Genomic DNA, 16413 nt, shown 5'->3' on the forward strand with positions numbered 1-16413 from the left:
CTTAAAAATAAATGTTCGAAAAGTTTATTCATATTTTTCAGAATTTGATATATGAACTTGTTGCATTNAAAAGTTTATTCATATTTTTCAGAATTTGATATATGAACTTGTTGCATTTTCCTTTTAATCACTTTTTAAAATAAAACATTGTAAAGTGTTACGGAAGCAGAGACTTATTATTATAAGTGTCTGAAGTTAAAATTGAAAAAGATCTTTGACAGAATAAAAATAATTACTTAACAAAATTTATAAATATTTACTTCAAATTTTAATTTTAATACGATTAACCTATTTTTTGAGTTTAAGTCTATAAATTATCTTTTCAACAACAAAATTAAATAACTACATACAATATCAGATACGTATAAGAGATGAGAAAATCGATAAAAACCATTATTAATACCTCATGCGGATTTATCTAATTCAAGAAAGTAAAAAGCGTTATGAGGCTTGAAAACAGCTTAATTTGTTGCTCTTTCACGATTTTTTTTTATACAACCAAGATAAGCAAAAGCAGTCAGTTCATGCTGTGGTTGATCAAAAGAGATCTGATATATTTAAAAAATTGCAAACATTTCAGTAATGAATTTCATACTAAGTTGTTATATAAATACTTTTGTAATATAAATTTTTATATAAATACGTTTAGTATGTTTTAACTGATAAATATTTTATATAAAATTTTTAAAGATTTAAAATTAAAAATAAAAGTTATTTCCAATTTTGTGGTTTTATACTTGCACACTTAATAAGTTTCAAATATTCAATTTCATTTTTATAACTAAGTACTGTACATAAAAGACAAATGAAAGCAGAATTAGTAGTGTGATATTCAAAATATTTTAGCGCTTTTATATACATACAAAAATATAACTTTTAAAATAACTAAGAAAGATTATAATTTACCTTATTTTTACCAAGTTTTAAATATTTTTTGCATAATTGTATTTCTTACGAAATAAGTATCTATCGAGTTTTATTTCGCATTTATATTTATAAGTAAACATTGGATAGATGCGGTGGATACGTTTTAAAGAACGTTGCGTAAAACAAACATTGCGTATAAAAATACAAAACGTGCATCCTGTAGAAAAATGTTTGATAGGATCTAGAACTTCAATGGAATGAAAATTTACAAAAGCAACATGAGCTTTTTTATTCTAGCATCATTTATCATTAACATTTGTTTGTAGGTAAATACAGTAAACACAAGGTAGCATAGGAAACATAAAATCAGCATACAGTATTTTCTGATGTACTGTACTGTACTGTACTGTGCTTAATTAAAAAAATTAATGAACTCGATTTCAAAAAGTAACTTTTTTACTAATAACACAATTTTAACAAAACGTTGAATTTAAAAATTTTCAAAAAATCTCTTTTTACCCGTGTAAAAACTATTTTGCATAAAAAGAGAAATAGGTGTAACTTCTTATATTTTATAAATCTACTTTTATATTCTATCTATCGTACTCTATTCGCTAATATTCTAATTAAACTTACTCAATAACTAATAATGTTTTTAAAATAATGTTTGTTCATTTTTTTTAACTTACTACAATGATAATGTTAAAGCTATATAGGAAAAAGCCTGTAAACTTATTTAATAATTCTTCATTTTTAGGAAACTAATCTTTTTCTACTTTTATATTATAATACTTTTTAATTAAATGTTTTTGAACATAGAAGAGAGCAGGGATNATTTATTCCAAACTTCATGTCGAGGCTATTAAGTTGGAATAAAGCTATTGTATAGCCAAATGCTGTAATAGTTAATGGTAAAATATCAGCTACCATTTTGCAAACATGTTTTCTATTAAAGTGATTGTCAATGTGGTATTCAAATTTAAGAAGTATTTAAAATTGTTGCTTTTTACAATTAAATATCACCTAGAACCTGTGACCCGCGGGTCACGCAGTGATCTCCGCGACGATTCCAAGGTATTCTCAATAATGTGTAGAATGTGTTAAGATTTTATAAATTATAAAAAGGTATATAATAGATTCAAACTTTTCATACGTAATGTGAAAGCAGGGTATTAAAACTGTCATGAAAACTGTTAATAGCCACAAATTGCCAAATAAACAACAGAAGATTTCCTATTAATTAAACGAATTATTTGTTTCCGTTATAATCGGATTATTATTTTCTTTTAACTTATCTATCGTTTATTGCTATTTTTCTTATATCGATTAAAGAGTTAAATAAAGTAAAATTTGTAAGCATTTTTTAAAATTACTCAAATTAAATGTTTAATTCGCGATTTGGAGTTACTAAATTTCGAATATTTTCGAGTTACTAAATAGTTTCTCATTTTAATTACTTTTCTTCATTCTTCCTAGTTTTAGATATATTATTTAGATATACAGTCAAGTTCGCTTAAGAGAGCACTGTATGTTTTCCGTCGTCTTTCACAGAGGATTTTTTTAAAACTAAATTAATAAATGTGTAAAATGGATGAGGTTGTAATAAACACATAATTAAAGATTTTTATTATTGTAAATTAAGTCTATAATTTTTAAAATACTTTTATTATTAAAAACTTCTCTATTATTAAAATATTTTCTTTTTAAGGAAGTTTTGTTATTTTAAAAGTAAATTAATAAAAATTAAATATATTATTAACAAAAGCAGTGAAATCTGTAGTATGTTATTGTTCTTTAAATAGAAAATATATAAACATATACATTTAGAATGAAATGGACTTGTCTTATAGAGATGAAATACATTTTAGAAAATACATTAAAGCTTTCATATTTTAAAAAAACTTTCTCTTTTCCTTTGGTGAAGGATGAAAAAAGATGCATTAGTAAGGCTATATCTTTTCCCATGTAGTAGTAGTAGTAGTAGTAGTAGTAGTAGTAGTAGTAGGGAAAAGATGTATAAGACCTTCAAACTTTAGAATGCATTTCTAGAATGAGAAATTTTAGAAACTTCTCTCTAAGATGCACTTTGTTGTGCAGTAATTTTCTCAATCAAACTGAAAGGTACTGTACTACTACTACTACTTTCCATTGTAGATTTGTACAACTAGTATTTTTTATCATACGAATAGATGGACGCTACATGAGGAATAGATCCATATTTTAACCCTAGATATTGTGTTTACAATGGTGAAATGTAGTAATTTTTAAATTAAACATCTGGTGAAATTATAGTAAAATATAAAAAAAATCTGGCAACTTGCTCACTACCCTGTTGCCTAGAGTTTCCAACTATCCCCCATTGTGCTGGACTGTCATGCATTTTCGAACGAAATCCTGCAATTTTTAAACAATACTATTAAAAAAAACTTTATAAAAACATATTTATTGGAAATGAAATATATGTAAGTGTGATGTGGACCATGGACATGTGATAGACAAGCGAAGTTAGCTTAATCAATCACTGATCACATAAGGATTCACACCGTTACTTGTATACAGATTTGGACTTGCTTTCAAAAAGCTTACAGCGTCGCCAGATATTTTTAGCTTTCCGAAAAGAATTCAAGTAACCAAAAAGTAGTCAACTCAGATTCCTTTTTTATAAATAACCTGAGATTTGACGATAAAGTCAAAAAGACATTCTTCTGTACTTTTCCAGCAATAACTTAATCATAGAACAAACATTTTCAGTTAATTTGCAGGCCTGAAGCAGACCTGTACATTACAAAAATAAAGATCGTGAGACTCAAAATACATGCATAAACTGTAATTTACTGATAGTCGAGAACACTCATTTTATATGCAAAGTAGAATGCAACAATTGATCTCGCCATGATGGATTATAAAAATTAATTTTCCTATGTAATTTTGAATTGTAGTAAGCCTAAATCATTGCCAAACTTAGTCAAATTATTATCGTTTTGTCAGAGTATTTCAGCTACTAATGCTTTTGTAGAAAGGGTTTCGTCCAAAACATGCTCTTATGACCATGTTTTGGACGAAAAACCGAAATAGTCGTTCTGTGAAATTAACTTAATTATCAATTCACTATTTATTAAATTCGAAGGAATCCTGTCAATAGATATATACAGTTTTTTTTTTTTTTTTTATCTCTTTTCGCTCTATGGGCACAAGAGGGCCTCTTTTAGCAAGCCTATTATGGGTTCGGCCAGGCCCACAATGGGGCGGACGGGTGGTGAGGGACGAAGCCCAACATATCCGAACGGGATCACCCTCCGGGACCAGGAATCAAATCCGGGTACCCAGAGTGGTAGGCTGCCACCTTGACCGCTCGGCAATCTGGCCATATATATACGGTGCTAAAAGATAAAGTAAATACATGTTTAAGAAATAAATTGTTTTATATGAAATTCCTGCAAAATGGGGAATTTTCGATGAAAATTTCCCATATTTTACTAGCGTGTCCCCCGAAGAAATTTTCTCCAGTTGGCAACTCTTCCCCATATTTCATTTAAATGTGACAGTAATATCTCAATACAAAGTTTTTTTGTGATAATAATAAAGATTTTTTTATATTATGGTAAAATTATAAAATTATAATTGATTTTAAAAATAAATAAATAACTTTAGTATTAATCATAAAAAAAGGATTTCCTCCTTTATTTTTTATTTATTCCAAACTTCATGTCGAGGCTATTAAGTAACGGAAGTGGGGAAGTAAACAAGATGGCGGTGATTTGGTGATTTAAACGAGAAGTGGAATTATTCTTCAATTAAAAGGTTATCATACTTTCTCTTTCAGTAAATTTAACTTTTTCTCCGTGAATGTTCGTATAGAGCAACGAAATATTCCATTAGTATGAGAATTGATAAATTGGGAAACAATAATCTAAATAAATATCCAGGTAGGAAAATAATAATACATTTTTACTTTTATGCAAAATTTTCTATACGATTACAATATAACACATCTGAAACCTATTTAGGTAAATCTTAAGTTTTCAGGTTATTTTGTTAGATTTCAACAGCTGTCTCAACATTTCCCAGTTTATTAACTAATTTGCACAATCATGTTGTGTCCTGGAATTGCATTCTACAAAAATATCAAAACTGTAAATATTAAATTTAATAAAAAAGTGAATTGTCATCGTTTAAAATTACTTTTGAATGCAAGTAATAGTATTGTTTGAATTTGTAAAGTTTTATAATAATATATTAATATGTCATTGTATATAAAATATGATGCAATGGTGACAAGGTATATTCTAACTGGTAAGTTATGTTGGTCATCTGTGAATTGACATTTTGGAATTGTTGCATTGTAAGCTGTTGGAATGCTGATTAAACATTTTACTTCTTCTGGATTCTTTTTATCTCCTACTGAGATAAACTGTTGAAGTTTGTAGAACTTTGTAAATATAATAACTTTTTGTCATTACTTGCTGATGATGAGTTTTCTACAATTCGTAAACTGGATTAATTTAAAAATTGCCAGTTCTAATGATCATTTTTGTTTGAAAACTCTAGAACATGATTTTTTTGTCATTTTTGTTCAAAAATGTTTAGCTTGGATCTTAGAAAATATGTTTTACTGAATTGGTAGATATAATTTCTCCAGAGATTTTAAAATTTATTCATTGAGAATTAAACTGTTCTGAGTGAACTTACACAATCTGCTTTAATTCTTAAAGATTATATATATATGAAGTTTTTCTTTGTTTTAATTCATTTAAATTGTAATTATGTAAAACCTTTGTTTTTGTGCTTTTTCACAAAATGTAAATGATTATCAATAACATAGTGTTAATGTTATACTGTTCTGTTTAATTAAGTTACAAAATTAGTATTTTTTCAATACATGTTCTGATGTATGTACTCAAATGTATAAATTATAAATTTATAAATTAATGAAAAAAATATTAAATATATTTCTTAATACATTGTATATACATTTTATCTAGCAAAATTGTTTTCCTTGTCAAAGTTGATACTTAATAAAATAATTTTTGATTAATTCACACTAGAAAGATTTTTGCTCTGAAAGTCCCAAAAAATAATTTGAGATTATTTCTAGATTCTCACAATGACAAAAAGCAAATGTTCTAAGAGTATGTAATTTCACCCTATAACAAAGCAGATAATAGCATAAAGTAGAATATATTAGGAACACTACATATTTAAGAAAAACATTGGAGGAACATTGACAATATTTTAAAACAACAACAAATTAATTTGGCTTTAGCTTAATGTCCTTCAAAAATAATTTGAATTGAACTGCAAAAAGCAAAAATTACTCGGTCATAATTATTTGATCAACTTGACTCGAGAAATTTGTATTAAAACTAAAGATCATTAAAAAAACAAAGGAACTGGATAAATAAGTAGGAAATTATCACAACACCAAAAGGGATAATGGGGTCTACAACATCTCTGTGTTTGATAATAAGAGTCAATAGTAAGTTGGAGTACATAGGAACAATGGTATTCTCCTTGAACTACATTTATAAGAACATAAATCTATTAAGAAGAGTCTTGGTCAATGGCTTTAGCAGCATACCAATCATCAAGAGTAAATCCATCTAGACAGAGCACATCTATTCCATCACACCCAGGACAAAGTTCAATTTAAACACCTTGAGAGAATTTAAATTTATAAGGCTAGTAGAAATGCATCAGCTATAAATTATAAAGAAACAGACACAATTGGAAATTTATTTTTGGAAAATCATAAGCTCTTTAATTAATATGCAAGTGATGATGCAAACAGCAACTTCCAATTGAATGATCATTCTTTTTTATCAAATTTATATATTTTGTTTTATGTTTGATGGTATTTTCATTATAACCTGATAATGACTGATAAAGTTGATTGAAAATGTTAGTTTTATTAAAGTGTTCTATCCTTTTTTTTATTTTTTTCAGGATTTTTGTTGTTGTGATTTCTTACTAAAAAACATAATTTAGAAAAAATATTTTGAACATTAGAAAAAGGAGGGAAGTATAGAACTCTGCCTATGGATAATTTTTCCATCTAAGGTTGAGAAAAAAATATATAGCCTATATTGTAATTATTATTTTTGAAGAAAACAGAAACAGAGCTGCTAGAGACATCTGTTTAAACAATTTTAAAATGTGGTATATCTATTAATTACATGTACAGTTTTTGAGCCATTTTTGACTTTTCCTAATTGCATGTACAGTATGTAATCATGGACCTCCTATTGAAGAAATGACTTTAGAAAGATCTGAAAGTATTTTCTAACTGATAATTTATTTGCATGACTAGTAAATAAGATTGTACAAATTTGTATGCCATTAATACTACTAAAGAATGTCCATGTAGACATATCTCAACCACCTCTCTCCTCCCCATTATTGTACAATGATGGATTTTTTTTGTTTTTTGTGATGATAAGCTTTAAGTTGTATTTCTGAAACCCTTTCAAAGTAAAAACTAATTTTTTTATATAAAATAGAAAGGAAACTGTGTTGATTTTATTAACATGTATAATTGGATTTCCTGTATTGTCACTTGTGAGAAAATACATGTTTCAAAATTAAATTCCTTAAAATTTAATTATCTGCTTAATCATTAAAGTTAACAATATACCACTATTTCTTTTTTAGACTAATAATGTAATTTCAAATTACTAAAACAATTTTTTTAATTACTATTTAATTAATTAATTAATAAATGAATGAATTAAAATTACATTTCCATTTAATGTAATTATTTTTTATTATATTTTCTAAATTAATATATTTTGCATGATATTTTTTAATTATTTTCCAGTTTGAATTTCATTTTTCATATTTGGATAGTTATAATTAATGCATAAAGAAGATTGTTTTTAAAGAAATTTCTTAAATCTTGTAATGATTTTTTTAAATGCTCTGTTTTTGTAATGCTGTAGTGAGGCTTGTTTTGGAATCTGTTCCATCAATATGGAACTCTTTATAAGATCAACTGAAATTATAAATGAGGAAAGAAGCCATTAAGTTTCATTTTGTAAAATTTATTTTATGCAGAAATTTTATTTATCATCATCAAACAGATTATGAATATTGGTTATTAAATTTGAATATGAGAACATTGAAATATAGATGAAATTATCCTGATATAAAAAATTTTTAAGTACATGGACTGAATTAAGTTACATGGACTGTGATTTTATGGAATGAGATTCAATACATAACTCTTTTCCTAAAATTGTAATTATTTAAGTTTCTAATTCCATTCTTTTCATACTGATATTCATTTTAACTTGCTTTATGTTTTTTATTTGTATCAATTATTTTGTGAGTATTAATTTTTCTTTGTTTTTTAATTAACTGCAACTTCTAATATATTTATTTTTGTATTGTATTAAAGTATGAAGAAGTAAGAACTACTTTTTATTATAAATTTTTTGAGAATTTTTGAAATAAATATCTTCATATATTAATAATAAAAATTACTAAATTTTTAAAATTTTATAAATGAAGTTTATAAAATTTTATTTCAGATTATAAATATAAAGTAAGACCCCGCTTAACGTGGGGGATGCATTCCTAGACAACAAAGCGCTAAGCGAAACAGTGTTAAACAAAGTCATTTTAACATAGAGTAAATAGGGATAGGGAAATGCAACCAAAAATAAACAAATTTTACTTTTGTTTATTTTTTATGTTATAAGTGTGTTGTTATAAATTATGTTAATGTTATAATATAAATTATGTTATAATATGTTATGTTATAAATTAATCACCTTCAAAGCAAGATTTTTTTATTCGAAGTTTTTCCAAAATTCTGACAATTCCATAAAACTATTTTTTAACAGTAATTAAAAATAAAATATAATAAAACAAAACTGAGAAAAAAATAATTATGTTACTAATTAACTTAATGTAAATATTGTCAACCAAATTTTTAACTTTAATTATATAACATTTTCTCTCTCATTCTTCTTCAGTATATTTTCAAATTTTTTATGTGAATTTCATGAACTATGTTGTCTGAATGTTATCTGCTAAAGTCATGTTTTTCATCATTCTTGTTTTTTTATGCTTACAGTATATTTAAATCTGACATGTACATTTTAATTTTTGATGTTCAAATACATAATCTTTGTCAATTTATATTTTTAATCTGTGTAAAAGTATGACACATGCAGATAAACGGTTGTGATTCTAAAGTGTTAAAATTTTGAAGTACAAACTGTTCCAGAGGACAGCTTTTATTTTTTATTTTTAAATTGCAATTGGTTTTTATTCTGAGGAAGGGCATTTAAAATGACCAAAAACATTTTAAAAAGTAAAATTTGCACTGCATTTAAAGGTATGAATGTTTGTTTTTGTAGTAGTGTTTTATTATCTGCAAAGAAATCATAAAAAGTAAAATATTATAGTAGAAAAATTATATTATTATATATAGAATCTTATTATGATTATTAGAATTTTATCTTGTAATTTTATTAGTTATAAATAAATTATTTTTTCAGTAATAAACCTTTTAAAATGTTTGCCATTTGCCAGTTTGGATATAAAAAATATTAAATTAATACATTTTTTTTAAAAAATTAGATTCCAAAATGGATCTTAGAACAAATGCAAGTACAGATGATCTTCTTTCTTTGGAAGGTGGCATTCAGTCACCTGACAGTACACCTGTACAGCAAGTCAATAATACACAAACAACTGAATCTCCCTCATCAAATTTACAACAATCACCTCTCACTCCAAATCCATCCATAAGGAGAAAATCTCATTATCCTTCTGATTCCCTTCGACTAGATCTTGATGAAACAACTTGGAAACCTCAAATTCAAGCTAGACAAGCTGTGAAAGATAGATTAAGATTAAATCTTCAAGCTAAAGTAAGGAATTAATTTATTTTATTGATATATGATAGAAAAAATTGTTTTTTTGGTATACGGGGGGTGCAAAAGTAGGTATGCATTTGATAATTTGGGAAAAAAAACCAGGGGGGAAAATAGGAAGAAAAAACATTTATTTTTATATACAAATTAAATCACAAATAAATAAGGAATACAAACTATATGAAAGATAATAAATATAGTAATGAATACCAAACATTTGTATTTTTCAGATTCTCAACTGTATATCTACTTTTGCACCCCCATAAATCTGGATATTACATAATTATAAATTATGTTAAGTTTTATATCATTTGTATACAGTATTTTTCTATAATATGATTTTGAAATACAGTAGAAGCTTGATAGTTTGTCACATCTGGGACCAGGGAGGTGATGAATTAGAAAATTTGATGAATTATAGAAAATTCTAGGAACAATAATTAAAACATATTTTGAAATACTTTTGTAGTTTTAATTAACACAATATGTAACTTATAACCTATTTTTTTAAAAAAAACTTTTGAAAATAAAAGCATTTTATCAAAGCTAAGATTATAACTGAAAAAAATAAACCTTACATACATTAAATCTTGCCAGAATGTTAAAGTAATCGTTTTTTTGTCTTTATATTTGTGTACATATTACACTTTTAAAAAACTGCATATGTTTTTTTTTAACTATTTTTTTTTGTCCCTTGTGATTACTTAGTTGAGCACATGTCATGTTGTGATTAAGTTTGGAATTTCTGTCTCATTTTGCTCTTCATACCATTCAATGCATTTTGATAACATTTCTTCAAGTTCTTTTCAATTAAAATATTGAGAATTAGATATTTTATCTTTGTTATCATCCTATTTATATATGTTTTATCATTGTTTATATCCTTGTTCGTAATTTATTCTATTATTTTATTGTCATTTAAAATTTTGTATTCCAAATCCATATCCAGCCAGTCATTTACACCACCCTGTTTCATTTGAAAAGTGTCATTACACATTCGAGAAACATTGTCCAGTAATTGTTTGTTTTCAGCACTGTTACTTCCATTAAGTGCATCTGATGGCCAAATTTTGTTCCAACTTTGAGACAGTGTTTTATTTGGAACATTGCCAAAGAGTAAAATAATGTTGAAAATTGCATGTTTAACAGTGTATTGTTTCCAGAATTCATCCAAATTTGTATCCATTTCACCAGAAATATGAGCAGCCCCTCTTAAGCACCTCAAGATGTAAATGGGGATCTAGTCATTTGACTGCTTGAGACCTCCATCCTTGCTGCTTTCAACTGCCACATTTTCATATATGCATGTTACATTGATGATATTCTCCTTGTTTGGCAGCAAAAATTCTATATTCAAGATTTCTTGCATAAAATAAACACCAACCCCTATGGTCTGTCTTTGCCTAGAACAGAATAGCAAGCAAGAAGTTCACTTCCTGGACCTCCAGCTTCTTTATCCTGTGGATGCATCTCAACTAAACTTTACAGGAAGCCTACACACCTTCCGATCTTCATTCCTGCCCCTCTCCATGATTCTTTTATACTTAAGATGGCTAGCCTTTCACCCATTTGTCTGACACTCAAAACAGGAATAAGGAGCTCCAAACTATTGCCCAGTATGCCAGACTACTTGGCTACTCTTCGAACACCATCAAAGATCTAATTTATTGCCTTTCCTCTGCCACCTCTGTCAAACTTAACAATCACTCCAATGACACCCTACACAAGGCTGTCAAGTAAGACAAGACTGGCAAGGAAACTGACAGAAATAACTTCTGATTAGCTTTTAGAATTAGTCCCTCAGTTTTCATCTTCCTCTGCAACACTAAAGACCATCCAGATATTCACTTTCAACCTGATATATATTCTATTTCCATTATGGATCACAGAGCCAACCACAACATAGAATATGTTGGTGTTTAGGGTGACCTTTAAATCGAACGTCAGACTTCCATTGTGAAGGGCTGGCCAACACTGCATTAGTTACCTTTGCCTTCTACCCCAACATAGAAGTACATTTTGACTGTGCATGCCTCCCACAAAGAATGCCTTAGATATTTAGAAAAATTAGAAATATACGAAGCCAAGAGGAAAAAGTACCACTATAAACTTTCATAATGTAGATTCCTTCCCCCTGCATGGAATTTATTCTACAAAGTTTAACCTTTGCAACCCTCTTCCTCACATCACCCCTCTTTTAGCATGTGGACAATTCCCTTGTTTTAACAGCTGCATGTAAACTGATGCCCATTTAACACTGTCAAAAACATTTGCTTTCTTACCATATTTTCTCAGAATGATAGGCATGCCAGTTTAAGTTAGGTTATACATCCCATTCTAGAGAGAACATTTAAAAAAAATGAACAAGTCATGTTATGTAAAAATGAATGTGTTTTTATTCTAAAACTGTAAAACTCAGCATTACATCAAAAACTATGATTATATGTTAAATTTTTCATTTTATCTTCTTTCCAATGACATAAAATACTCATGGAATACCAAAAGTTCTTTTTTATGAGTATTTTATTGTTATTTGATTCAAAAATGCAAAAATTAACATATTAAATTTAAGAAACTCACTCTAAACTATTTCAGCTTACTCTGTTAACATGGGCTTTGTGTGAAATTTGAGAGGAAGTCATTAATTGTTTTATTGTCTTATAAAGGAAAACTGTCTTCCTGATTTTAAGTTGGTCTAATTACAATGTTATTTTATTGTACTCTTTGTTTAATTAAAGTTAAAGAATATTTTCTTTAACATTTAATTAACAACTAGTTTTGTTAGATCTGATTAATTTTATATTTTAGTTGCAGTATAACCAGCTTGTTTTTTTATACGTGTTAATTTTAGAAATTAACACGTTAAAAAATATAGTATATTCAATTAATAAAGATTAAAATCTTGATAAAACTTTAATTTTCAAGTTGAAGATTATTATTACTTTGAAGCAATCCTAAATTTCTTATTTGAGAAATGAAAAAGCATACTCCCTAACAAAACTGATTAAATATTAATACTAACTCATTCAATAATCTAGTAAATGAACAGACTAAAACACTTAATTCATACTAAAACAAATATTTTTGGTTTTTTAAAGTGCCATTATGAGACACAAATAGAACAGTTTTTGAACTAATTGAATAGTTTAACAATTTAAAGTAATTACATTTAATATTGCAATTGGTTTAATTATTTCAGCAGAATTAGTTATTGCTGGTGTAAGCAAAACAATCATTGTATTACTAAAATCCAAGCTAAAATGTAACAGAAAGTTTTTGTATTTTTTGTAAATAAAAAGATTATACCTATTTATAATAAATTCATAAATTTTAAAATAACTTTTTAAATAATAAAATGATAATTTAAAGAGGTGGAATATAAATTAATCTTAAGTTACTGACATAAGTTGTAGTTTTATAAACCAGTAAAAGATTGTGTATAATTGAGTGCTTCTGCGTTACAGAATATTTTATGCTAATTATTTTGATATTTTGTTGTAATTTTAACCATTTTTATTTATTTTGTATATATGTATATATTTTAATGCCATCATTATTAGATACACTGTTAAGTAGAATATTTAATTTTATCAAAAAATAACAATTTTTCTTTTTTTACTTTCAGGCTGCTAAAGTAACTGCAGTTGTTCAAAGAGGCCGAAGTCCTGAATTCAGATTCAGAATTATTTTACTTTTGTTATTTGCAAGCATAATATCATTAGTAACATTTACTTGGTATATGTATCAACAACAACGCCATATTTTGGAATTTGGTGATAATATTAATTTTAATGATATGAAAAGATTAATTAAACTTTTAAAGAAAGATAAAAGAGATTTATTAGAAGTCCAGCTTGGATTGGGTATTCCCAAAACTTTAGGTCCTTATGATTGTCGAATATTGTTTCCTAATAATACTCTAAAAGTATGCGAAGAATGGAAATACAGAGCTCGAATGAAAATATCTCGTCCAACTCATGTAGATGATTTTAGTTGTTATGAAGTTCAGTGGGAAAGTTTATCAAAAGAAACAGTTTTAAAAGATTGTGTTAATCTAGGTGATGCCACATGGTATGGAATGGGAGAATTACATCAAATTTCTTGGCCTTTTAGCAGAATCTCAATTGACTCAAAACCTTTTGTTACGGGTGATATTTATAAAGATGAATTTGGAAGTATTCTAGAAAGATATTGGTTATCATCAGATGGAGTTGCAATCAAAGTTAAATCCAATATACCATTATATATAAGTTTAAAAGATAATGATACTAAACAGTTGTGTTTAGAAGCAAAACTTGGTGGATTTCCTTATCGTTTAAATGAAACTGCCTTTCCCAAATTAGAATATACAATGTGTACTGGATTGGATATTAAATCTCTTCATGAATATATGATTAGAGTTTTTTATACACTTCCAACTAATTTAACAAGTATTAAATTTCTTGAAGCTCCAATTTGGACAACTGGTCCTCATTTAGGGCCAACATTAAATGAAGATTCTGTGCAAAAATTTGCCAATCATATTAGAGAGATTGGACTTGATGCTGGTTTTCTAATTATAGATTCAAGATGGCAGAGAGAGGAAGGAGATTTAGAATTTCAAAATGATACATTTCCTAATCCACATGATTTAATTAGCATTCTTCATAATAAAGGATTTAAAGTGCTTTTAACTGTCCAACCTTATACATCTCTAGCTTCTAAGCAATTTCAAAATGGTACTGATAACAGTTATTTCATTTCAGATAAAGAACTGAATGTTCCATTATTAACTCGTTGGAATAAAAAAGTTTGTGCTATTTTAGATATTACAAATGATGCTTCAGCACAATGGATGTTATCAAAATTAGAAACAATTAGAAATGATTTAGAAGTTGATGGATTCTTTTTTACAGGTGGACAATCAACTTTTCTTCCTAGATCTTATAATTTTACTAAATCTACTGAAGATAACATCAATCCAGATATTTCTTTATCATCATTTGTTAATTTAATATCTAATACATCGCCTTTAATAGGATTATCTGTAGGATTTGAAACTCAAAATATTCCTGCATTTATAAGTCTTTCTCCAAGAACTCCCACATGGGATAACCAAACTGGATTACAAAGTATAATTCCTAGTGTTTTAACTCTTGGTCTACTGGGATATCCTTTGGTAAATCCTGGATCTGTAGGTGGAGATCTTTTACATGTGATTAATGACACTAAGCCAGAAAATGAACTATATATTAGATGGATTCAATTGACTGCCTTTATGCCTGTTATTCAGTTTTCAATTGCTCCCACTAGATATAGTTTAGATGTGATAAAAATTTCTAAAGCATTAGTCTTACTTCGCAAAGAAAGGATATTACCAATAATGTCTGCAGCTCTTGAAGAATATATGATGACTGGAGCTCCTATTATTCGTCCATTGTGGTGGATGGCTCCTAATGATCCAAATGCTCATAAAGTTGGAAATCAATTTGCAGTAGGGAATAAAATAGTTGTAGCTCCCATATTAGAAAAAGGAAAGCAAGCAAGAGATATATATCTTCCTCCTGGTATGTGGAGAGATGAAGTATTAGGAGAAACTAGAAGAGGTGGGAAGTGGATTCATAATTATACTGTTTTGATTGATAAAATAGCATATTTTACTAAAACTACAGATGAAAATACAGTAAAAATGGAAATATAATTATTATTTATAAATTTTCTTAAATATTTATAAGAGTTATTTAATATACATCTATATCTTAGAAAAAGATAAGTGTCTTGATAAAACTTGTGCCTTAATATTTTTTAAATATAAAACTTTCAGTTTAATATATAGTTAAAATATTAAAGATGTAAAAGAATTTTTGAATTTGGATTATCAATCCAATCTATTAAAGAGCTCTATTTTTATCAATAAAAATATTTACGAAGTTTTTCAAAAAACTTTTTATGCAATTTTCTTTGTCCAATACTTGGGAAGTTTTTAATATATTGTCACTTTTGGTAATACTAATTAATTAAAAATATTTTAACTGATAAAATAAAGAGAGCAAAGCTTTGTAGTCAAGCTGACTTTAGAATATAGATGCAAATCATTTATTAACCCTTTGATGAGTGGGTTTACCAATGGATCTGCCTCTCCTCTCAGAGTTATTAGTTTTAAGAAATGTAACACTTAGAAAATTAATATCTCCTAATTTTTTTTTTTAATAAACTTGATAATATTTCTTTCTTCCAGTTTGATTGTGTTGATAAACTCCTTATTGAGAAGGAGAAGGCAAGTGTGAACAACTACTTGAAACCATGTTTGTCTTCATTCTAAAAAAATTCTATACTAAATCTCATGAAATTTACAAAAACCATATGAAAAAAAATTTTCTAAACCTGTCAATAAATGTTGGAATGCTTCACATTTGCCTGTAAAATATATGAGCATACTACAATGAGACAAACCTGAATATATATATATATAGTGTGTGTGCATGTGCTTATTCTGTACAGCCCACTACATATATCATGTATATTTACAGGAGTACTCATCGGGGCTAAAGTTTAACAGCTTGAATTTTTATCTCATTATTTCAATATTGTAATTTTATTGAATATTTATTTTTTCATATAAGATCTTTTTCTAAATTGCATTCTATTTCTAATTTTTCTGTTTAAAGAGAATGTTATAATTTTTTAT

The 16413-nt window shown here is 27.0% G+C and overlaps 1 protein-coding gene across 2 annotated transcripts; it reads left to right on the forward strand.

Annotated features, from left to right (window-relative positions):
* The first annotated feature begins 4573 nt into the window (after window positions 1–4573).
* LOC111634625 (myogenesis-regulating glycosidase-like) lies at window positions 4574–16413 on the forward strand. 2 transcript variants are annotated; one of them, XM_023379454.1, is made up of 3 exons: window positions 4574–4668; window positions 9451–9743; window positions 13372–16413. In XM_023379454.1, exons 2-3 carry the CDS (start codon window positions 9459–9461, stop codon window positions 15424–15426), a joined length of 2340 nt encoding a protein of 779 aa, XP_023235222.1. In that variant the 5' UTR covers window positions 4574–4668; window positions 9451–9458; the 3' UTR covers window positions 15427–16413. The 2 variants fall into 2 exon arrangements, with proteins under 2 accessions (XP_023235222.1, XP_023235221.1); XM_023379453.1 differs by having other exon boundaries at window positions 4576–4793.

This window comes from Centruroides sculpturatus, unplaced genomic scaffold (genome assembly GCF_000671375.1).
Source record: "Centruroides sculpturatus isolate CEXI.00-Female unplaced genomic scaffold, Cexi_2.0 scaffold950, whole genome shotgun sequence".
NCBI classification, from domain to species: Eukaryota; Metazoa; Arthropoda; class Arachnida; order Scorpiones; family Buthidae; genus Centruroides; species Centruroides sculpturatus.